The 26511-nt window shown below is 42.2% G+C and overlaps 1 protein-coding gene across 1 annotated transcript in view; it reads right to left on the bottom strand.

Moving 5' to 3' along the window:
- The window catches only part of LOC126251861 (cytochrome P450 4g15-like), a 162715-nt gene that overhangs the window by 45950 nt on the left and 90254 nt on the right, over positions 1-26511 (bottom strand). The window contains exon 7 of the mRNA XM_049952546.1: positions 17625-17751. Within this exon, the coding sequence (XP_049808503.1) occupies positions 17625-17751 (127 nt within the window). The remainder of the gene's footprint in view (positions 1-17624; positions 17752-26511) is intronic.

The following is a 26511-nucleotide window of genomic DNA, read 5'->3' as shown; positions in this document are numbered from 1 at the left end:
ACTGCTTACATTATTTGATGGCAGACATAAATGATGATTGTTAAAATGGATGGTCATATTGCTTGTGTGTGTGTGTGTGTGTGTGTGTGTGTGTGTGTGTGTGTACCTGTTCCTCTACTGACAGCTCACAGGCACAGGTCGTAATATTTATCACAAATGTTTAAAAAGAGTTCTCACACACACTATCTGATGATCAAAAGTATCTGGCACCAAATAACGGTTATTATTACGTGGTTTGTCCACCCTTCACCTTTTCATGGTTTGAACTTTGCTGTGGACACATTCATTCAATACAGCTTCAAATTTAAAACATGTGAAGGAAGGCTACAGTAGTGATGAAAAATTGTAAAATCACATTCTGCTGCTTACTGACACTTCACCATTTGAGGTACAAAATTAGACTTGAGATGATGTACACAACTTATTTTTTATCAATGTATCCTTAGAGTCTCCTCTGGCACTATGACTCAATAAAATCCTAAAATTTTTAAGCCATTTCAATTGAGCAACATTTCTCAAATGTTTGGCAGCTGCCCAGCCATAGTCTTCCAGAGTTAAAACTATTGACTGCTAGGAATGGCAAAGTGTTTTCCATATACAAACAAAGAAGTGGAATCCAGAATCTTTCAGCAATGGGCTGATATCAGACATCTGTAGGTAGGTGAGTCAAGCACATTGCAACAGATATAGGCTATAGTATAATGTCACAGTGTACAAGAGGCTAGCACCAATTTAAAGACTGCCATTTCTAGCACCTTTTGACTGTTGAGAATTACTCTTTGAGTTTGCTTGACGTTCAGAACTTGCTGCCATCCCATACTAGATATGTACCCATGATTTATATTGTTTCAATCCATCCAGCAATTTCTGAAACACTGCTGGAGCCTTTTTCAACCCAAATGGCATCCTATGATACCAAACATGGCCCCAGGTGTCCAAGAACATTATTTACAGGTGGTACTTTGAGTATACTTCTATCTGATGGTACTGACTCCTCAGATCTAAGATAAAGAAGTACATACAATGGTCCAAATTGCAAAAAGTTTTGATGTTGTCTGCGACTGGATAACACGTATGTTATGGTTTTGCTGTTCAAATGTTTCAAATGGCTCTGAGCACTATGGGACTTAACTTCTGAGGTCATCAGTCTCCTAGAACTTAGAACTACTTAAACCTAACTAACCTAAGGACATCACACACATCCATGCCCGAGGCAGGATTCGAACCTGCGACCGAAGCAGTCGCGCGGTCCCAGACTGTAGCGCCTAGAACCGCTCGGCCATCCCGGCTGGCTTGTTTTGCTGTTAAAATGTCTGTAGTCACAATAGAATCTACATCTTTTGGTGCCATTTGGTGACTTTTCTGGTATGACTACCATGGCTGCGGTCATGAATTAGTGCTTTCCTCTATTATCCCATATACTAGCTGTTGATCAATGAACTCTTCTAATATTGGTTGCAAATACTGCAGTATAACATAAGATCTACAATATAATGGTGACTCATTTCCTATGGAGATACAATGCTGTGTTATAGGTCTTTCTGGTAAAGGCCCTTGAGAATAAGACAAATCCTCAAATTCAAAGAATAATTTCTCCATTTCCAATCCATTCATATCAATAAGATGCTCTAACTACATATGCAATGCATTTTTATTGGCAGTTTGCACACTACCCTGGTGCACATGGACTGAGTACCTACTCACATCATCCAGAACTTCCAAATTAGCTACCAACTTTCCTTTGGTGAGCCATAGTATATCAGTGCCAAAATTATCGAAAATCCCGGCCTCTACTTTCCTGTCCAGTTCCTTCCATGCACATACTATACTTTTCCTTACAATGCAACATGATGTGTCTAGTACATCATTTTCTGCCAGTCGTTGTACCCAGGACAATGCATTAACAGGCCATTCTGACCAGACCAACTTCTTAGTACCTTGCAGCTCATTAGCATGCAAATTAATATTTAGTGTCATTGACAACAGTTCAAGTGCTTCGCCCATTAAGACTGTTGTTGTTTGCATATGTATTTCACTTGTGACTGTCTTCCCCAGATGGAACATTATTCCTCTAAATTCAACTATCCTGAGGTCAATTTTGGCTGAAAATCTACCAGTGCTGACCACAAAGACTCCACATCACTATTTCAAACTTCATGCAAATTTTAGCGTGGAGCGGTTGATCACCTCTGACCCATGAGGTCCATACTTGTCACTGGTACATGTGAAATGTGATTTATTAGCCTTACTACATATGGTGTGCAGATCATTAGATATGCTGTACAGGGGACACATCAAGTATGCAATGAATTAAATGATTTAAATGATTTACAAAGGAAGTTTTTACATTGTTTTCAAAAAGTTATGAATTGTAGATTAACAATCATGTAAGTGAATCTAAGAAGTATATGTGGCATCGATAGTTTGTATTGTCCATGAAACTTAATATCTGTGAACTCTAAGTGCTCTGTTGAGCCTCCATCTTAACTTTACTTTAGTCCATTCTCTGTTATACTTCTTTGTGTACGGACACAGTGTCAACTGTAAAGAAATACGAGCTACGCCTGAAACTGGCTTTTGTCGACCCTGATGGTCTCACACCACCGCAGTAGGACTCTGCATACGATCCATCCTTGATTGAGAATGAAGAAGTGCTCCCATCAACCTCACCACACACCTCTTCACCAAAGACTGTTTGCCACTGTTCGCTGGTTTCCCGACCTCGCCTCCTGTTTCACCCTGCACAGGTTTCGCGCCCTCACCTCCAGCGTTGGAGACACACACACAAACCTTCTATCAGTTAGTCCTAGCGTGCCGCCGCACTGAGTGAACGACGTTTCTATAGTGATGTTCGATGACCGAGTGCTCATTCTTTTGACAGATACTGAGGTCCTGCCATTGGACGGTCCCTTACACATCAACATTGCACACTATGTCACACTCCCTCGTGAGTGTGACCAAGCATCTCTACGTGCTTTCATTTCTACAGATGGCTCGATCCACTTAAGGGCCACACACACTTCCACTACACCATCGACCACCCCACCCTCTTACTCCAGGGCTGGTCGCCGTCTCATCCAGCCATGGTGGCTGACTGACTATGAAGTGGATCTGCCTCTTGCCACTTCGCCTGCACAACCCACCTTGTTTGAGATGGAAGTGCCTGTGGTGCGCCTGCCTACATGCACGATTTCCACCGATGTCGAGGCCTGCATGCCCTCACCCTTGGACATCTGTAGTAGTCCGTACTGTGGGGAAGTGGGGGGGGGGGGGGCTGTGTGGCATAGACAGTTCGTATTGACCATGAACTCTTTCTGTATGGACACAGTGTCAAGTGTAAATATATACAAGCTACGACATATATGGGAATTAAGTTTTGTATATCCTGATTACTGAACCCGTTCCCATAAATACATATAACACTACAATATTTGGTATATATTAAAGGTTTACAGATTAGCAGTCTACGTCTTTCTATTGTTCAAACTCTAAAACGGTCTTCCATGAATTCTTCAATGGTATAGTAACGTTTTTCTACAAAAATATTATGGAGTAATCTTTTCAAAGAGCCAAGGCCCATGTTGAATATGTTCCTACCTTGTAGTTTGTGACCTCTAGCCCCGTGTATAGTGGTGTCTGAGCATAAAGCTTTACATTATGTGAGGGAAGTCTGAGGTTCTCCTTGTGATGAATAACATTGCTGTGGTAAAAGTGGTTGTTATATACAAAAGTCAAAATTTCTAAAATGTACAATGGAGAAATGGTTAGTATTTTTAATGTCTTTAATGTTGGGTGACATGACTCATTTTTATGGTATGCACACATTTCTAATAATTTTCTTCTGAAGAATTAATAGCCTTGCACTATTTGTAGAATTTCCCCAGAAAATTGTTCAACACTGCATAACTGGTTTGAAATAACTATGACAGTTGTTCTTTCTTGTGTCCACATGAGCGGAAGCAGATAAAATAAACATTGCAAAAGTTAGGGTATTTCAGATATTTGCCAAGAAGACTTCCAGTTAAGACTTTTGTGAAGGTTTAGGCCGAAGAATTTCTTCTGTCATCAACTCATTATTATGAGCTATTTTTAAGGGACCCATTGCTGATGATTTAGAGACAAACTGCATTATCAGGGTCTTTGTCCCACTCAGTTTTAGTCCATTTTTATGGAACCAGGGATTCAGGATGTCCTAGAACATTTTGTACACTATCTGGAATTTTTTCAAGAGTGTCATCTTCTATCAGGACTGATGTGTCATCTGCAAACAAGCCTGAATGAGCACTGATATTTAATGGTAAATCATTGGCATACAACAAGAACAGGTATGGATCCAGTATTGAACCCTGTAGGACCCCTTGGGAACTTTTTCTCCATTCAGAGTAGTAGTTACCTGAATTTAATGTTAAAATAACTCCTTGTTTCCTTTCTATCAGATAAGAACTGAGCCACTGTAATGCAGTAACCTTGATCCTGTAGCTCTTAAGTTTGTTTAGTAATAAAGAGTGGTTCACTGAATCAAAGTTGCCCCTGTGTCCAGTAAAAAGTTGTGCTTTTTATCCTTCACTGTTCCCACTATACTACACTCCACCTCTGCATCCATATTAGTTCCACTGAAATTTATCGGGAACTCTGGGCGGTGGACCTGCAGTTCCCTTTTGTGTTTAACACCAGCTTATTCACCCTTATTTACCCTTACAGTATCTACAGCTTCACTGTTAGTGTCCAACTTCACCACTTCTAGTGCACTAAAATTGACAATATTGCCTCTGTATGTGTGTCATTCTCCCACATCTACAACACCACATATTAGTGAAGAATACTCCTCACTTGTCCCACAGTCCAGTTACTAGACCAATCTCTTCCAACGCCATGGCTAATCTGACAACAGAGTATAAATCCTCCAGGGTATCCGTTCTCACCCTTCTAGACTTATCAGGTAGCAATTTCCTTAAAAATGCACCCAATGCCCTCTGCTCCATTTCACAGGGTTATGACCCAGTTTGCCTCATCACTTTCCCCTAATTCATATGTATGTACATTCACTTTCAATATTCTCTCCACAAAATTTTCTACTGAGTCATTATGTCTCTTTGATGATCACCCAAGTGCTCATGAGGAAACCTTATGCTGTTTTGCTTCTTGTACCTTTGTAGGAGACCTTTTTACAATTCATCAAATATTTGTGTGCCTCTTAGTCCCTCTGTACATCTGATATATGTCTTGGCTTCCCCTACTAGCCAAAACTTTGTCACAAGTACTAACTGATTCCGTGACCACCCTGAATATTAACTGCTAACTGGAGTGTGTGTGTTTGAGGTTTATGGGCGCTAAACAGTGGGGTCATCAGCGCCCAAACGCATAAAAACAGGAACACATGCAGTGAAGGGACTAAGACGGACAGGGAACAAGGAGAACGGCTAAAAGACACAGACCTGACGCAGTTTCAAAGCCTCCCATACAGAGGCAAAACAAGAGGAGAAGGAACACACTAAAAAGGAAGGGAAACAAGGAAAAGAGAACAGAAACCGAAGGGAAACAAGGAGGTAATCATGACTGGCTGACCTCTTACCTAAAACCTGGGTGAGCCAGTCACCCAGCAGCACATTAAAACCCTCTCCCTAAAATCCGAGGCAACAAATTGGACAGGACACAAAACCGTAAGACCTTAACTACAGTCGTTGCGTCATCTTGTAAAATAGAGGGCATATCCGGTGGCAAAGAAACCACCGCCCTCTGGTCAGAGAATAAAAGACAGTCAAGTAAAATGTGGCGGACAGTAATCTGGACGCCACAAGCACTGCAGATTGGGGGGTCCTCCCGCCGGAGTAAAAAACCATGCGTTAAGGGACTGTGCCCGATGTGGAGGCGAGTGAGGAGAACCTCATCCTGCCTGCATGACTGGTAGGACGTACGCCATGGCCGCGTGGTGGCCTTGACCAGACGCAGCTTATTTTCACTGACTGCCAGCCACTCCTCTTCCCACTGACGCAGAACGCGAAAACGCAGGAGGGAGGTAACAGCATGAAGGGGGACGGCACATGCAACAATGTGAGGGAGGGAACACGCATCTTTGGCAGCCACATCCACCAGTTCGTTTCCCCTAATACCCACGTGCCCCAGCACCCAGCAGAAGGAAACCTCCTTCCCCTGCCGCTGCAGGTGGAGTAGGGCATCATGGATGTTCTGGACGACCGTATCCGCTGGGTACAAGTGTTGCATGGTCTGAAGGGCACTCAGGGAGTCAGAACAGATGAGGAACTTAAGACTGGGAACACATCTCATCTGCTCCAATGCCCGCAAGATCGCAAACAATTCGGCATCAAAGATGGTAAACGCCGCAGGAAGCCATAACTTGACTACTCGATCAGGGAAAACAACAGCACAACCAACAGAGTCCCCCTGTTTAGAGCCATCCGTAAATACTGGTACATGGTCGGGATGCTGGTTTAAAATATCATAAAATAAGGAGGTAAAAACAAATGCAGGAGTGCAGCTCCTCCGGTACTCCGACAAGTCTAAAAGGACACTGGGCCTCTGGAGCAACCAGGGAGGCAGGCGAGTAAAACCTTGTCGTTGGGGGGCCACACGCTCGACACCAAGGGACTCAAGCAAATGCTTGGCACGAATCCCAAATGGTCTCGTTGCCCTGGGACAACTGGAAAAGAGACGTTCCATAGGCGGTCGGGCAACGGTAGGGTACGCAGGGGAGGTAGGACAGGCAAGGAAGTGACACACCTGTTGCACCATGAGGAGTTTCTGCCGAATGGCGAGCGGCGGTTCCCCTGTCTCAGCACACAGGCTGGGGATGGGACTGGTACGGAAGGCACCAGTGGCCAGCCTGATACCCTCATGGTGTACTGCGTCAAGGATCTTCAGATACGAAGGCCGTGTGGACCCATACACAGTGCAACCATAGTCAAGACGCGATCGGACGAAAGCCCTATAAAACTGCAGCAGACGCGCCCGATCTGCTCCCCAGGACCGATGGCTCAGACACTTCAAAATATTCAGCGCCTTCAGGGCCCACACCTTGAGGTCTTTAAGGTGAGGCAACCACGACAACTTGGAATCAAAAGTGAGGCCCAGGAACCGCACAGTGTCACTAAAAGGAAGAAAGGTGTCCTTCAGACGCAATTCAGGGGAGGTAAAAAGACGTCGAGAACGATTAAAATGAACACACACACATTTGTCTGCAGAAAAGGTAAAACCCGTCTTCGCAGTCCATGCCTCTAATCGCTGTATCGTAAGCTGCAACTGCCGACTAGCAGTGACAAGACTGGAGGAAGAAAAGAAAACAGCAAAATCGTCCACAAACAAGGAGCATTGGGCAGGACTCCGGACAGTGGACGTGATACTGTTAATGGCGACGGCAAAGAGGGTGACACTTAAAACGCTTCCCTGAGGAACACCATTCTCCTGCACATACAAATCAGATAGCACATTACCAACCCTATATTGAAAGAGGCGGTTGGAAAGAAAGGACCGAATGAAGATGGGGAGACGGCCACGAAAACCCCACTCATGGAGTTGATTGAGGATATGGCGGTGCCAAGTAGTGTCATACGCTTTATGAATGTCAAAGAAGACACCGAGACAATGCTGGTTACGTAGGAAGGCCTGCTGGATGGCCGCCTCAAGCAGGGTCAAGTTGTCTATAGTTGAACGACATCTCAAAAAGCCACACTGCGAGGGGCTGAGGAGCTGCCTGGTTTCCAGCAGCCAAACCAGGCGACGGTTGACCATGCGTTCTAACGTCTTCCCGACACAGCTTGTCAAAGCAATACTTCGATAACTACTGGGATGCGTTCGGTCCTTCCCCGGTTTGAGGAGGGGGATCAAAATCGCCTCCCTCCACGAGTCAGGGTACGTGCCAGATAACCATATCATATTAAAAAAATTCAGGAGAACTTCCTTGGAAGGCAGTAACAAGTGCTGCAGCATGCTGTACCGGATTCGATCATGGCCAGGCGCAGTATCATGAGCCACAGACAGCGCCGAATCCAGTCCCCACATTGTGAAGGGGCAGTTGTAGGGTTCAGAATTTGGAGACCGGAAGTCCAAGTGACCCCTCTCAGTGGCAGTGCGGTAGTGGCAGAAATCTGGATCACAGTTAACAGTAGCGGTAGATTCCGCAAAATGCATGGCCAGTGTCTGGGCAATGTCTCTCAGCGCCGTGAGGAGACTTCCCTGATGCAGCAATGCCGTGACAGGGAGCTGGCCGAGTTTCCTGGAAATCCTCCTGATGGCTTCCCATACTTTCGTAGAATTAGTGGAACGGCAGCAAGAACGATTGCCATGACCATCGTTTGCTCTCTTTAATCACTCGCCGCGATTTTGGCCCTTGCCACCCGAAAGGCCGCAAGATTGTCAGCTGAGGGACGGCACTTGAAGCGGCGCAGAGCTGCACGGCGGGCTCGGATGGCTGAGTGGCACTCAGTGGTCCACCAAGGGACAGGACGCCTCTTGGGATGACCGGATGACCATGGGATTGACAATTCAGCAGCATGGGAGATCACGGCTGTAACATGGTCTACCCATTCGTGGACGCTGGCACGGTGTTCCAAAACAGCCAGTTGGCTGAAAAGTGTACAGTCAGCTCTGCAGAGGTGCCACTGGGGCGGCACTGGTAATGCCATAGCCTCAGCCAGGAGGCGAATCCAAAGGGGGAAGTGGTCACTAGAATGGAGGTCTGCAGCAACCTCCCACAGAGCAGAATCCACGAGTGCTGGAGAGCAAAAGGAAAGGTCAATAGCTGATGACGACCCAGAAGCAGTACAGAAATGAGTGGGAGCACCAGAGTTGAGGATGCACAGTTCTTCAGACATCATGAGGTTTTCCAGAATGCGACCCCTGGGGCAAGTAGTCGAAGAGCCCCATAAGACATTATGAGCATTGAAGTCCCCCAGAAGAAGAAATGGGCGGGGGAGTTGGCTAATAAGGTCTGTGAGAGCCTCAGAGTCTATCGCATCCTGAGGTGGTAAGTAAAGTGAACAGACTGTGAGCCTCCGACCCACAAGAAGGTCAACTGCAACTGCTTGCAAGTCTGTAACGAGAGGGAACTCAGATGAGGGGTGCATGTCACGGACAAAAACCGCAACACCACCCTTTGCCCTTTCCCCCGTCAGATCAACTTTCCGATATACGGTATAGCCCCGTAAAGAAGGAGCATCAGTGGCCCGAAAATGTGTCTCTTGGAGACATAAGCACAAAGGGCAATCTCGTACAAGGAGTTGCAATTCGGCCACATGCGTCCTGAACCCATTCAGGTTCCACTGTAATATTGGAGCCAGTGATCAGGGTGGCTGAACTTTCACCCTGCCTCTGTGTTTTGGAGAGGAGCCCGTACTGGCCGGAGATTTATTCCTGGGGCGAGAAGATCACCCCCGGTCGACATCAATGTCCATCAGCTCCGATGACGACCCACGGGAGATGTCAGACAGTACGATGGCCTCGTCATCGGACTGAACCTGACCAGTCTCCTCAGGTGGCAAAACCTTCACCTTTGGCATCTTTGTCTTGGGGGGCTTAGAAGGCAGAGTCTTGGCAGCAGGTGGAGCTGTACCCGCCTGGGCAGAAGGCGCCATATGGGAAGAGGCAGGAAGTACCCCAATGTCAGCAACCATGGCCTTGTCCGACGTTGCGGGGAGAACCGCAGGTTTCAAAACAACCGCAGCAGCACAAGTGCACTGGCAAACGCAGGTATTAGTGCTAACACTAGCAACCTCCGTGTGTGTAGCAACAGTGGCCATTTGTACCGGTTTTTTCAGAGCGGAAGCGAAAGATGTCGTAAACACAGGAGGTTGCATGGCCTTAGAGAGCTTCCTGGCCTCACCAGAGGGGATGCGCTTAGATGTTTTGATCTCCTGGATCTTCCGTTCGTTGAGATAGATGGGGCAGACCCGGCTCCAGACAGGGTGACTCCCAGAGCAATTCACGCACTTCACAGGCGATGAACAATCGGCTCCTTCATGGGCAGGCTGACCATATTTACCACAAGTGGCTATCCCATTGCACCCCAACGTAGTATGCCCAAAGCGCTGACATTTAAAACAGCGCATTGGGTTGGGGAAATATGGCCTTACTGGCATACATAAGAACCCCACTTTAACATGCTCTGGGAGTCGTGGGCAACTGAACGTGAGAATAAACGAGTCGGATTTGACTAGGTTCCCATCGACTCGTTTCATAATATGCTGCACGTCAACAATACCTTCATCAGCCCATTCAGATTTTAACTTGTCTGTGGGGATATCCACCAAGTCCCTACATGTCACAACACCCTTACTGTAGTTCAGAGTGGAGTGGAGCTCGGTCTCGATAGCATACTCACCGAGACAGGTTGCTTTCCGAAGAGAAGTGACTTGATGGGAACTAGACGTCTCAACTAACAGAGTCCCATTGCGCAGTCGCTTCACAGATTTAAGTGTTCCTGCAATTCCCTCAAGACCCTTGTGGATGTAAAAGGGAGAAACCCTCTCAAAGCTACCCTCCTTCCATTTAATAATCAAAAACACATTCTGGTTATCAGTATGTGCTCTATTACGACAGTCTGATAAATCTCGATCAACACTAGGCGCTGGAGGACTCGCAGCATGAAGTCGCTTCTTCGATGGGGTGTGTTTTCCTACCAGTGGCCCACCCAAGCCACTGGTAGGGGGAAATGTAGAGGTCGAAGGGTCCATTGCGGTCCCACGAGCAGCTAGGGAACTAAAGGTCCGCTCAGACAGAGCCCCGCGTGCCTGAGTAAGCCTTATACAACTGGGGTGTGGCAGGTGCCCCAGAGGTTGCCCGCTTGCGACTGTTCCACCTCAACAGCCATGCATCTCATAGGCGCGGAGCACACCGGAAGATTGAGGAGTTTTTATAGAGGTTGGCCTTCCTCGCAATCCAGGCGGTCAAGCCAGGATTACCATTCCCCGCAGCACACAACATTCCACCGCCGCGCCATACGGTGGTCGCCGAAGCATGTCCGGGGATTATGGTGACAGGAGACTGGCGGCGCTGACCAGTCCCCAGCTCAGGACCCTGGGGTCGCCAAGCCCGTACCCAGCAAATGAATGCTGAGCCCCTGGGGGCTGCTAACTGGAGATCATCCAAAAATGACACTGTGTCATCAGTCAACTTTCCAGAGACTGGCTGCAGCTGGACCTAATAAAGGAGTAGGTTGTCTGGCTAATTCCAGTTCTTCTTCCCTACCTGCAAGCTCATTACCCAAATCTGCAGTACATGCTTTTAACTCCATCATTTCATTAACCAATGCCTGAACTGGATCCTGATTATTGAACCTTGTGCTTGAGACTGCCATTGTGTAACCTTTATCTCCACTGCACACTAAAGAACACAGATTACACTCACAATGGGCCATATGACACAACACATACTTACAGTGTGCTCTAATGTCTTACCGTCATCTGTCTTGACTCTGTGCACTGACTAGTCATATGTCCATAGCGATGACAGTTAACACGAATTACAGTACTGCGTCTGACACTGTACAACATGCAGAATGCCCTGTTGAGTTACACTAATCACATCTCATTGGTCATAAGCAATGCTCATTTCCATTGCCATGGAATAGCAGAACATCAGCCAGTTCCCTGGCTGTACTAACGTAACTCTGAAATCCCTATAGATCACTCACTTAGACTCCATCCGTCTACACATAAAACAAGGAAAACAACTATTCACAACTGCTCACTCATCCCACTGTCTGATGCAGGTTAAGTGGGGCTGCTATGGTGTAGAGGCAGTGGAGTGGTGGGTTGTGGAGGCAGTGGTGCTGGCCAGGAATGGCTAGGAAAACTCCACTGTATGAAGCAACATATTTGATTTAGTCTTGAGTTACAATGTCAGAGTGCTGCACAACCTCTTGATATGCCCTCTGCGAACACCTGGTCCAATGGCAGTGGCGATGACATAAAAAGGTTGCAGCAGCAGAATGGCTGTGTGAACAATGTCAGAGACAAATACATCTGCTGAACTGTCCAAAGTATCCACTGCTACTGGGTTAGAAGCTCACCCTGGTGCAGAAGGATGGTGACAGTACCACACTGAATGTGAACTACTGCCCTCCAAGGCAGAAGTTTGGTGCTGCCATGGAGCCTAGGGGATGGCTCATCTGTTGTGGCATTTTAAGTCCACAGGTGCAGAGTTAGAATCATGCCAGACTAGCGTCAACTGCTGACTGGCCCATACTGTGATGGAGACGTGCAAGGCCCCGATGTCATGGAGGGTGCTGCCAGACTGTGCATAATTGTACAAGAATCAGATGGTATTTATAGTGGTTAACATCTCGCTTGTTATGCCAGTATGTTGCTTCCAGGCACATTCAAATCAGCACCCTTGCTTCTGTGGTGTGGAAATACTCCACAGCCTGGCTCACAGTTGCACAACTTTCCTGCAAAGTCACCATGATTATGCTGCTTGGCACATCCGCCATCTGCTGTGCAAACAGGCTTGCTTGAGAAATTACATATCAGTGCATCTGTGCTTGTCTGGTTGCCTCACACATGGCTGCCATGATGCTGCATTTAATTCAGTAACCCTCAAAATTTAGTGACCACATTACACTAATTAGTTTCACAGATATTGACACCACAATCATTTTCTATAACAAACTTTCTAGTCTTGTGCATCATGCATGTCATGAAAAAGTCTCACCCATTATTCTTATGTTCAATATTTTGGGCAGGGGCAGCTTGGTGAGTAATTTAACAGTATAGGATAGTATTTAACAAAAAGTATGAGTCTGAAAATCAATCATGAAACTGTGACTTGCTCCTGTGATGGTCTGTAATTATGGCACAAGAGAAACAAACAAAAATTGGGCCACTGAATTCAAAATACGAGGGCGGTTCAGAAAGTAACCTCCGATTGGTCACAGTGCGGGTTGTGGGGGGAGTAGCGACGCCATCTGTGCGTTCACGCACTCAACAGGTCAGTCGGCATCAAGCCGTGGTCGAGTGAACGTCGTACCTGCGCTAGTTTAGTTTTTGTGGCAGTTTGAAATGTGTGCTGCAATAGAAAACCCCGCCAAATGTGAAGTGCGTGCTGTCATAAGGTTTTTTACAGCCAAAGGATATTCTGCAGCAGCTATTCATCGTGAGCTTTGTGCCGTGTATGGACCAAGAGTTATGAGTGAAGGAGTTGTCTGTGAATGGGTACGTTTATTTAAAAGTGGACGAGAAAACGTTCATGATGAAGAGAGGAGTGGTAGACCATCATTGGTGACTGACGAACTCGTTCAGACAGTTGATGCAAAAGTTCGTGAAAATCGACGTTTCTCAATGTCGGAGTTGTCTACTGGTTTTCCACAGATTTCTAAGACTCTCTTGTACGAGATAGTGACAGCAAGATTGTGTTACCGTAAGTTCTGTGCACAATGGGTGCCCAAAATTCTTACCGACCACCACAAAACTCAAAGAATGGCCTCTGCATTAGACTTTCTGTCACGTTATGAGGACGAAGGAGAACCATTGTTAAACAGAATCGTGACTGGTGATGAAACCTGGATTAAGTACGTGAACCCTGAGACAAAAGAACAATCAAAGATGTGGGCACATTCAAATTCGCCTACCAAACCAAGAAAAGCCTCGCAAGATTTTTCTGCCAGAAAACTGATGGCAACGGTGTTTTGGGATGCCAAAGGGGTGTTGTTGGTTGAATTCATGGAACATGGTACGACCATTAATCAAGACGTGTACTGTGAAACAATAAAAAAGTTACGACGGGCTATACAGAACAAACGCCGTGGTATGCTAACTTCCGGCATCGTTTTTTTGCACGATAACGCCCGTCCTCACTCTGCTCGCAGAACAACGGCCCTTCTTGAGTCCTTCAAGTGGGACGTTATCAACCATCCACCTTACAGCCCAGACCTGGCGCCAAGTGATTATCACCTCTTCATGCATTTGAAGAAATGGCTCGGGTCACAGCGGTTTGATGACGACGAAGAGCTCAAAGATGCGGTCACAGGCTGGCTCCAGGCACAAGCGGGTGATTTTTATGCAGAAGGAATTTCAAAGCTTGTGAAGAGATACGATAAGTGCCTCAATCGCTATGGAGACTATGTAGAAAAATAGTGCAAAGATGTAGTTGTAAGATGTATATATTAAAATATTTTTATTTAACTTGGTGTATTTTTTTAAATCAACTGGAGGTTACTTTCTGAACGGCCCTCGTAAATGTTAGAGATGTTTGGAAGTGAAGTCTCAGAAGCAGCTAGGTTGGAAAACTATGAGGAAAGATGACAAATTAGAGAATAATAATGATCAGCAACAAAAAGCTGTTGAAAATTTGGATCTTGACACTGAAGTTGTTACAACTGTTCAGTACTGGGCAGGAACTGAAATACAAAAAGATGAAACAGAAAATGATTGTTGTATTGAGTCTGACTTGGGAAAATTGTTTAATTACATAGTGACTGAAGTGGAGAGTGAGTTAGTAATTATCAATACAGTAGTAGGGCATAAAGCTGATGATTTATGATCAGATATTGTTCGTAGGTGGGGGGGGGGGGCGGGGGGGGGGGAGGTTGTGAACAGATTGTGTGAGGTGCATCCAGTAAGTTTCCCTATGTGTTATAAAAAAGCACTGAACACAATTTATCGTGTTGAAATAATTTCATCGACATTGTACAATGCTTCTGTTACTTTTCTACGTAGTTGCAATGTTGTTCCAAGCAATTTCAGTGTTATGACACAAGTTTTTCCAATCGAATGTTGTATGAGGCTGTGACCTGTGCTTGTAACCAACTGTTCACTGTAAATGTCACTACATCATCACTGTTAAAGTGCTTACCTCCACAGTGAACTTTGAGTTGGAGAAGCATGTGAAAATCGTTTGGGGCAATATCTGGTGAATATGGAGGATGTGGGGACACTTCCCAGTTGAATCTACTAAGTTCCACCTGGATCATTCAAGCTGTGTGTGGCTGAGCGTTGTCATGAAGAAAGAGACAAAACTCCAGGACTTTTTTTTTTCAATTGCAGCTAGCACAGCCTTCAGGACATTGCAGTATCTCTCTGCATTCATTGTGGTGTTGCAAAGCAGGTAGTGAACAAGCAAAACTTTGGAATAATTATGAGACTGAGAAAAATGGAAGGGCTGCAGGAAAAATCTTGTTAAAATTTGTGAAACTTTATACCCAATCTGGTGGGAGAAAATAAAAAAAAATTGTTAAGGGAAGAATGTGTACCCTTATAAATTGTGTTGTAAATCAAGCTGCATTTGAAGAAAATTTCATCAATGAGGAACTTGGTGTATCCGAAACATGTTCAAAACCAAAAAGGAAAAACTTGTGGAAAAAGAAATTTACATGAAATGGGATTCAAAGAAATTGAGAATAATTTGTTGTATGAGAATTCTAAAGGGAATGAGTAATGTAATGAGTCAGGCTGTCCACATAGTAATGTTAAGATTGAGGAATGGGAAGGAAAATGTTTAATTAGTACCCTATTTTCAGAATAAAAATAAACATCAGAGACATATCAAAAAATGGAAAGTAGCCTATTTTCAGAATAAAAAAAACCTCAGAGACATATCAAAAAATGGAAAGGACTTTGTAGAAATGCGAGTGGTAGGATTAAAAACAGAGGAAGCTGTGGGAAAACACAGTAAAGTGGTGAAAAGCCAAGTATTGATAACTTCTAAAATCAGGGATGTAATATTTGGACGTATTTGTCTAGTGGTTCCTAGCTTATGTGAAAATTGTACTTTGGATGTAGATTGGGATTCATATTAGCTTTGCAGTGAATAATGTTATAGTTTTCATATTTCATGACAAATGGCTCTGGCTACATTTGCTATTAGCCAACATCAATTAAATGTTTGACCTACTTCAAACTGATACTGAATGCTGGTCTGACCTGCCAGAGGTGGCAGTCATATGTGTGTGAGGTGTGCTGCCTGTGTGAATGAATGTGTGTGTGTTTCTTTTTCTGACAAAGGCTTTGGCCAAAACCTAATGTGGAAACGTCTTTTAGTTGTGCCTGTCTGCAACTTAATGAGTATCTTTACAGTAAGTAGCAGTCCGACTTTTCCTTACATTGTTGATATACAAGGAAAAGTGTAATACATATTGCGGGTGGCTTCATTATTTGTTACTTTTCATACTGTAACTCCTAAGATTTCAATGTATTTTATGAATGAAGACTCCAGTAAATACAGGGTGTTTCAGAAAGGAGTTTACAACTTTGAAAATTCATATAAATTAATTCATAGCACCTACAGAGGTGACTGTAGTGTCAACTTGTAGGGAAATACATCAAGTTTTGTCTTGCATAGTTCACTAATGCCGAATTAGTTCACTAATGCCAAATCATACTGTAAGGAGTGTTAGTGGCTGTTGCTTTAAAGATGGCTGCCTTCACTTTACCTGAGCGTCTTAGCTGTGTGTTTTGGTTTGAAGAATCAAAGTTGGCGACAACAGTTCAGCATAATTTCCATAACAAGTACACTAAAGATCCTCCTAGTAGGCCTACAATTTATGAGTGGCATAAATGTTTTGCAGAAACAGGGTACTCCGTACGACATGGTAAATCATCCGGTTGTCCAAGCACATCTGACGATGTTGTTAAGTGAGTGAGGCAATGTTTTCTCAACAGCCCTACAAAATCGACCAAGCATGCATCTTGTGAACTGCAAATCCCATGTGCGACTGTTTGCCATGTGTTGAGAAACCATTTGCATTTGAAACTGTACAGACTGATGATCATACAAGTAATAAAAGACACTGATAAAATTGCTTGCAAGAACTTCTGTATGGATATGTTAAATCGATTACATAAGGATGAACATTTCTTGGACAAAATCATCTTTTCTGATGAGTCAACTTTTCATTTAAGTGGCAAGGTTAACACATGTAACTGTAGGATTTGGGGCAGTGAAAATCCACATCAAACATTGAAACATGTTTGTGATAGCCCTAAACTGAACATTTTTTGTGCATTGAGCAAGAACAAATTGTAAGGCTCCTTTTTTTTCCCACTATCTATGGGATAGTGTACCTGGATATGTTACAATTTTTGATACCACAGATCAATGATAATGGCCAAGAACAAAAATGTTTTCTTCATGCAAGATGGTGCACCATCCCACCACCTGGCTGACATCTGGGATTTTCTCTGTGACTGTTTTCCAGGTCAATGGATTGGCCATGATGCGCCAATTGCATTGCCCCCACGTTCTCCAGACCTGACACATACTTGATTTTTTTTTTATGGAGATTCATCAAGGATATCGTGTTTGTACCTCCTGAGCCAGCTTCTCTACCTGTACTTAGAGCAAGAATTTACACTGCCACTGAGCAAATTGCACCTGAAATGTTACAGTGAGTTTCGGAAGAAACATACTTCCAATGGGATTTGTGCAGGATAACCAATGGAAGCTACATACAACATCTTTAGTTTAAGGTAAAACAACTTGATGTGTTTCCCTCTAACCCCAGCTCTATATCTTCTTTCACTAAATTTATATGAATTTTTAAAATTGTAAAGTCCTTTTTGAAACACCCTGTATACATGCTACAATTTATAATATCATTCAGTAGCACTTTGGAAATAAAAATATAAAACATTTTTTGGTAGTGGACATTTTACACATTAGAACCACACCGTACTTACTTTTGATGAGAGACCATGTATTGTATTCAGATGCTGCAACTGTTCCTTAGCCATTCCTACCAAGCGGAATATTGGTTCTAGCCTCAGCCAAACCTTGTATGTTCTCTGGTGAATAATATCACACATCCTGAAAAAACAGAAGGGAATGAATAAACTTTAAGAACACATTTGAAGCTTTAATGACCTGGCAGGCAGTTATTATCTGTATGTTCCATGGATCATACTTGTGACCTCTCACTAAGATGGGGAATGACTCATTTCGTCATTTCAGCAGAATGTATGGTGGCATGCTGACTATATATAGTATTTCTTAATATTTATCTGAGGCATAGTGATGGATATTATAAATCATATCTCCTTCTAGTATTGTAATTATCAATGCTACTGTTGTGATTGATCACTGACAACAGGGTTCATAAGGCAGTAGATATACCTTGGGGCTATTGTCCACATGCCCAACTCATAACGTTACAAGCAGCTGGTTTGACTGTCACAGATTGGTCTGAATCTGACAGATTGGTTGTGGGCTAGTGTGAGTGTTTGTTGGGGCAGCCAGCTACCAGATGGACTGTGACAGGCGAGCTGAGTAGAAGTAAAGGAGTCTAGCAAGCCACAAGGCCCAATGGTCATTGGGGTTTTCCCAGGCAGAAAAAGGGGTGTGTTGCAGCAACATGGTCTAGGGACAAGCTAAGATGGAGGGACCTGCCATTTGAAATGTTGTCACTAATATAATTTTAATGAAAATGCATTAAATTCATTGCAAGTAAGCTAGAGAAAAACTGACAGCAGTTTTGGAGCCATGGCAATGGGACAATATCATTGAATATAAATCCATGTCTGTAGCTTTAATAGTTAAAAAATTGTTAACATTATTCCATTATTGTTTATAATAAACTGTAACAATTGAATCCATAATGAAAGTCACACTTGTGATCACCAGATGTAAGAGGATAATGCCTGCAATATAATGAATAGATTATTTATCTTATTAAACAAATTGAAAGATGTTATAAACAATTAAGTTTATTAATGTATATAGTGCCATTACTATGAAATCCTCTACAGAGACACAAATGATCTTACCAGCATGAATTTCCATCTTTAGTATTCCAATAACTTTCGATGTGTATTTAATCCTCAAGCAGGCAAGCTGTGTCTTCTAACATGAGCATATGTATCACTTACCTTGTACACTTGTAAAGAATAACTGTCTTTATGTTAGTAAGGTAAAGATGTATGAGCAAAGTCACAGTTTAATCTTAAATTAATTAAATAATAAAATGAGCTTTCGTTATTCACTCTGTTCTGCATACAAGTGTTACTCCTCAGTAATGCCTGACTCTAAACATTGAACAGCACAGTTACATCAGCTACCAGCCAACTGCTCAATGAATTACTGATTATCTCAAAGAAGACTGTCTCCTTGCAGAATTGTGCTGCTAGCTTGGGATCTGGGTTATTTTCTTGCATGGATCATAAATTTTTTTTCACCTACTTCAATGTTTATTTTCTATTACTGCTGTTCATTTGGACATGTGACAACACAACTTATCACTGTGTTAGCTGAAGCAATAATGAAGGAATAGGTACAGACTTGCAATTGTAAAACAACAATGGAACAATAGGAGACAATGTTATGTATGTCTGGCACATTTCATACATAAGTGCACTCACTCAATGGTTAATTGTAGATGTGATTTATAAAGTAGGTCAGTTAGTGTTTTGACTCGAGTGCTGGATGCGGTGATCTATGCGTTTCACATTTGTTTAAAATTGTTGAAATAATGTGTGAGTTGGTTTATTAAGAGATCACATAATGACTGAAAAGATTTTTATTGTTTTATCATAAGTATTTATACGATTATTATGAAAATTATGAATGGCGGTCAGGATGAAAGTATCTTCACTGCATCAAGGGGTGCTCATATGATCAATCATTTGAATAAGTATGCAGGGCAGAGCCTACAGTCTTTCACCCATCTTCTTTGCATTTGCAGTTTTGGTGAGATATTTGATTTTGCTTTTGTCTGGAGATGGAAAAGTTATGGGTGGTGTGTATGTCACAAATGCTATTTTTGTGTACTGGGTCTTGTACAATATTATTTAGAGCATGCTGCTAGGTGTGAATGCAATGTCTGCACAAAGTAATACCAAAATTTGCACTGGTGATAGACACTGAACACTAATTCAGTGCGTTATTTGCATGTGTCCACCCATCACATACATTTTATTTCTCTAAAATGGGATTTATATCAAATTGATTTATATTGCTAAAGGTATTTATATCAAAGTTAAAATCAATATATTTAGAGCAATGTTATCATCCTTCAGGATTTCAACCAACAGATCCAACCTCAGTAAATTTTTTATTAAATTATTCACTATTGTCTCTCTGTTAATATAAAGCTTCGGTATGATAATTATTATGCTGTGTTTTGTGTTAAAGAGTGACAATATACAGCCACTCCTTATTGATGTTAGCAAGCATGCTCACTGCCCATGCTCTGGGGGTTGGGAAAAACATCACAAACTGTTTAAAGAGTTGTCTGAAAGAGGTTCTACAGTGGGACACTTCATATTTTCCTTATTACACACTTCTATGCAAAAGATACCTTTCTCCTCAGTGATGAGTTATCAAAGAATATGATGACATAAGTCATTAGTAAATAGGGAAAGTAAGTTGAATTTTTAACACTGTCATCTCCAAAATATATTATTCATTATGCAAAAGTTGTTGAAGATGTTTAAAAAGATCTATAACATATGGCTTCTAGTTCAGATTCTTATCAATATAAATATCTAAGGATTTTGAATATTCTCCTTCATTTTTTAATCTACCCTCAAGCTTTATTTCTCATGGTGTAGTCAAACCTTGTGAAGTACTTAATAGTACTGTGATGGGGGATTGTAATCTGACAGTAGGAAAAGGAAGAGAAGGAAATGTAATAGGTGAATATAGACTTTGGGAAAGGAATGGAAGGAGGAGCCACCTGGTAGAATTTTGCACAGAGCATAATTTATTCATTGCTAACACTTGGTTTAAGAAACATGAAAGAGGGTTGTATACATGGAAGATACCCAGAGGCACCAGAAGGGTTCAGATTGGTTGTGTAATAGTAAGACAGAGATTTTGGAACCAGATATTAAATTGTAAGACACGTCCATGGGCAGATGTGGACTCTGGCCACAATTTATTGGTTATGAACTGTAGATTAAAACTGAAGGTATTGAAAAAGGTAGGAAGGTTAAGATGAAGGAGCAAGAAGTTGTTGAGAGTTTCAGAGGGAGCATCAGGCAACAATTTACTAGAACAGGGGAACTGAATAAAGAAGATGAATGGGCAGCTTTGAGAAATGAGATAGTGTAGACAGCAGCAGTCAAATATGTAAAAATACAAGGTCTTGTAGAAATCTTTGAATTTAACTGATGAAGGGTTAAAATATAAAAATTCAGCAAATGAAACAGGTGAAAGGAAATACATATGTCTAAAAAAAGAGATTGACAGTAAGTGCAAAATGGCTAAGCAGGAATGGATGGAGGAATAATGTAAGGAGTCAGAAGCATACTTCATAAGGCCAAAGATAGATACCTCCTCCAGGACAATTAAAGAGGCCTTTGGTGAGAAGAAAAGCAGCTGCATGAATATCAAGAGTTAGGCTGGAAAGCCATTCCTCAGCAAAGAAGGGAAAGATGAAAGTTGAAGGATTATGTAGAGTGCCTCTACAAGGGAGATCAATTGAAGGTAATATTATAGAACTGGAAGTGGACATAGATGAACATGAGATGGGAGGTTTTATAGTAAAAAAATCATAGGGTAAAAATCATAGAGGGTGACAAGGAGACGAATACAGTAAGCAGATTCAAAAGGATGTAAGTTGCACTAGTTATTCAGAGATGAAGAGGTTTGCACAGGCAATAGTAGCATGGAGAGTGGCATCAAACCGGTCTCTGGACTGAAGACCACAACAATGACAGCATGTGAGAAAAGCTGCACTAAGATTTCAAAGTGGTAGCAACTACTTTTAAATCTTCAGAAATCTAAAATTGTGCTTTTCACAAAAACTAAAATGTAATGTCCTATGACTACAAAATAATTGAGTCACAAATGGAATCAATCAACTCACACAAATATCTTGGTGTAACAATTTCTGCAAGTATAAAATGAAATGGTCACATAGACTATGTTACAGGTAAAGCAAGTGGAGATGATGTCGTACTGGTGGACACTGGGAAAATGCAAGTATTAAACAAAGGAGATTGCTTACAAAACACTCATGAAAACTATTCCTTAATGTTCCTGAAGTGTGTGGGTTCCATACCAAATAGCACTAAAAAGAGATCCTGAATGTTTACAAAGAAAGCCAGCATGAATTGTCACACATTTGTTTGATTCATGAGAGAGTAACACAGAAATGTTGAAAATCTTGATCTGCACACACCTGAGGATAGATGACAACTATCCCATGCAAGCCATTCTCTGCACATCAATGAAACAGCAAGAATCCCTACTGAATTACAAAAAAGGGAGTACTCCATGCCACAGTCTTCAAAGTGGTTTACAAAATATAGATGTAGATGTATCACATGAAATAAATCTAAAAATGAGTGAGCAAGAGATTTTAAAGGTTGGATCCTCCAAGTTTGTGTGTCTGCATATAGATAGCAAACTGAAGTGGCACCTGTGCAAAATATCAATCATGACAATGTTTTCCTAAGAAACATATCTAACAGCAGGGAGATGAACGCAATAAAAACAGCATACTTTGGCTATTTTCATCCACTTATGGCTTATGGTATAATATTTTGGGGAACTCAACCGCTAGCAAAAAAAGTGATCTATGCACAGAAGTAGTTTGTAAAAATTTAGTGTGAAGTCCATCCTAGACACTCATGTAGAAAAAGATCCTTACAACCATTGATCAATATACTTTTTCCCTGGTGTGCTTTGTTACTAAACATAACAAGTTACTCAAAACCAGTGCTTGGTATCATAACTATATGAGAGCATGCAGAAAATTAATGTGTCCAAATTTTTTATGTGACAACTCTTAAAGCTTTTTAAATAAAACAAACATTATTGCTGTAGATTAACATTCTACATGTTTATTCTTCACATCTAAATATTTATTTCTCAACATTGTCACCCTGCTTACAAAGATGTTTCTCCTAAGGAGACATCAGTTTGTTGATACCATCACTGTACAATGATTGACTTTGTTGATGGAGCTACAGCCTCTCCTCTGTTTGCATGACTTCATCACTATGAAGGTGAAGTCCTTAAAGGTGTTCTTTACATTTGGGAAACAGATGAAAATCAGATAAGGCCAAGTTGGGACTCTATGGAGGGTGATTGGCGACATTGAACCCAAGGCACCAGATTGTTGCAGATGTCACAGGACTTGTGTGTGGGCTGGCATTGTCATGCTAAAGGAGAGGATGCTCCATCTGTGGATGAGATCTTTTAAAATTACCGCACACTGTTTTTCATGTACTGAAATAGTTACATTATACACCACCATGTTACATGCTACACTTCAGAGCTCTCTAGTGGCATAGAGCTGCAAATATCTAGACATGAAGAATAAAGATGCACAATGTTAGTAATGTTTGTTTCATTTAAAAAGCTTTAAGAGTTCTCACATAAAAATTTGAAGGTATTACTTTTCAGCATGCCCTTGTGACACCCAGAGGAAACTTGATATTCCTTATGATCTAAGAGGAGGAGGAGGATATTAGTGTTTAACGTCCCGTCGACAACGAGGTCATTAGAGACGGAGCGCAAGCTCGGGTGAGGGAAGGATGGGGAAGGAAATCGGCCGTGCCCTTTCAAAGGAACCATCCCGGCATTTGCCTGAAGCGATTTAGGGAAATCACGGAAAACCTAAATCAGGATGGCCGGAGACGGGATTGAACCGTCGTCCTCCCGAATGCGAGTCCAGTGTGCTAACCACTGCGCCACCTCGCTCGGTATATGATCTAAGAAAAAAGTATGGTGCAGAAGGGGGTTCTGTACAGTAGGACCAAGATTTTCAATTCCCTCCCATCACAAATTAAACATTTAGTTGGGAACATGCCCAAGTTTAAAGAAAAACTGAGATTATTGCCTTTAGATGTGTGTTACAGTGTAGATGAATTTCTAAGCAACAATGCATAATACTTGTATTGTAATACACCTGTAATTTAAACAGGTGATTTAACAAAAATTATGATCACTGAATGTGATGAATAATTTCTTTTTAGTAAGCTTAAACCTATTTTTGTGGTCAATATGGTGGATTCATCATTCTTTGTTTAAGTACAGTGTAACTCAAGTTTATATACTTCTGTATATTCCTAAGTGAGGCAATGTACGGTAGATTATATGATAAACTGCCATAAGATAAATGTACTTACATACTAAATATAAAATTAAAAATTGACTCATTCTGTGTTCAGTGATTTGTTCACATAGGGAAATCGAAATAAATAAATTCAGAAGTTGAGAGGGTGTCACTTGTAAAAGAGATTAGATGCCCAAATAGCTGGTAAATTATTGACAGTTATTGGGTAAATAAAAGTAATTCTAAATGGATCAAATGAAGTGTTCTTAATTAATCATGCCCAGCACAAGTTTCCAATCAAATGATATACATAAAGGAAGCTGGCTGTCACTGGATGGAAAGACAGTTAATCAGAAAGATCACAATGAAATTGACATCAAAGCAAAGAACTGGTTGATAGATGTAAAGACAGCAGCATGGGGTGCAGAGTGCAGGAGCAAAGAACTCACAGTCAGAGTTAGAAACAATGTTAAGAAAGTAGTTCATTAGTACATAAGTTGCTCAAAGGTACTACACAGAATTTCAGTTCCAGCTCAGCAACTGCTATGAAATTCTGCAGGAAGAGGAATCACAAAAGAACCCAGAAGAATATGACTATGAAGTCTTTCATGACGGAGTCCTTGCATAAAAAGTTCTCGGTTTACTTGCCGCATCAAATGACTTCATAGTCATTAGTTTCCTCTATGGAGAGGATGTAGTGCACAGTGTTCATCAGCTGGAGAAGCTGCGACTGAAACAGTCACAGCTGCTGAGTAATCTGGCTTTTCTACAATGTTGTTGTGACAAGGTGGTTGTACCAAATTTTACAGTTGTCGAACATCACATCCAAACTGCTGCAGTGAATAGAATTTTGTGGAAGACAAGTAATGCGATCATCAGGGAGAGGATACATCATACGAGGTATGAACTGGATGCCAACATTCGCTCCTTATATAGTTGCCATCTGTTTTTGTCTGCCATTTTGTCACCTTGAGACTGGGAGTGGGTAGATATGACCTTGGCTGCACATCAGTGAGCTAATTTAAGCAAGACTACAGCAAAACAGGTTGATAAATGTGTGTGCCTTAACCATGGAAAAGGAATTTCTGGGTCTGGAAAAGGAATTTCTGGGTCGCACTGTTATCAACTTCTCCGACAAGGAAATTGATGACGCCACCATCTCAGTTCTCAGTAAGGGACTGAACTTTTCTCCAGCTCCACAAAAGCTACCAATGGCTGAGATTATCAGTGGAGTAGAACAAGTGGTTTGGCACCTTCCTGAAGAGGTAGCAGATGAGGTAAGGCTTGCCACCAGTCAGATTTTAGCAACAGCCAAGCCTCCTTAGTCCAATGTAAGCAGAGTGGAGAAACTGGCATTGAAATCATTGGGGAAGGATGAAGAGTTAGTTGTGCTACCAGCTGACAAAGGGAATGCCACAGTTATCCTCAATGCTACTGATGATAATAAGAAAGTGGCCCTATTATTGGAAGATACCACATTCCAGATTCTTAAACGGGATCCCACAGCAGCACTTAGCAGTAAGACAGGGGAGCTATTGAAGAACTCTGGCCTCCCAGAAGAACTAGTCAAGAATCTATGACCAAGAGCACCAAGGCCACCCAGGTTATACGGTCTACCCAAGGTCCATAAGGATGGGTTCCCATTGAGACTTAGTGCTATTGGGTCTCCTACATATCGGTTGGCAAAATACTTACCCAAATTATTAGCACCTATAGTCAGCCACTGTAGCCATCATATTAATAACTCAAAAATTTTGTTGACATTATAAAGCAGATGAGGATAGGTCTGCATGACATCATGATCAGCCTAGATGTGGTCTCTTTGTTTACAAAGGTACCAGTGGAAGATAAATTAAAACTGTTGGCTGCTCATTTCTCTCCTGAACTACTGAAGTTATTTCGACACACTTTGTTGACCACCTATTTTTTGTATGGTGGAAAATATTATGAAATGAGTGATGGAAGAGCCATGGGTTCACCACTGTCACCAGCCGTAGATAACTTTTTCATGGAGGATTTCGAAGAATGAGCATTGAACAGTGCTCTCTTATGTCCATCCTGCTTCTTCAAGTATGTTGGCGATACATTTTTAATCTGGGCACATGGCAATGAGGCACTGCAGCAGTTTGTTGATCATTTGAATGGTATACACCAGAACATAAGATTCATAGTGGAGGTGGAGAAGGATGGGAAGTTACCCTTCTTAGATGTACTGGTGGAGCGAAAATCAGATGGATGTCTCGGACATTCTGTGTACAGAAAACTGACTCATACAGATTTATATCTAAATGCACATAGTTGTCACAACCCAACTCAGAAGAGAGCTATGCTGAATACCTTGGTACACAGAGCAAGGACTATTTTGGACAAGGATCATCTCGGCTCCGAGATTAACCATCTGATGACAGTATTCAGAAAAAAATGGATATTCTGATCATGATATCAGATCTACTCTGGTGAAGAAACCTAGGAAGGACACTGTTAGAACAGATCAAGAGGACCAACACATTGTGTGGCTACCATTCTGCGGTGCAATGATGAGCAAGATCGGTAGAATCCTGAGCCAG

Source organism: Schistocerca nitens, chromosome 4, assembly GCF_023898315.1.
Source record: "Schistocerca nitens isolate TAMUIC-IGC-003100 chromosome 4, iqSchNite1.1, whole genome shotgun sequence".
NCBI lineage: Eukaryota > Metazoa > Arthropoda > Insecta > Orthoptera > Acrididae > Schistocerca > Schistocerca nitens.
The sequence above is the reverse complement of the archived record's forward strand: the minus strand, read 5'-3'. Positions and strand labels throughout refer to the sequence as shown.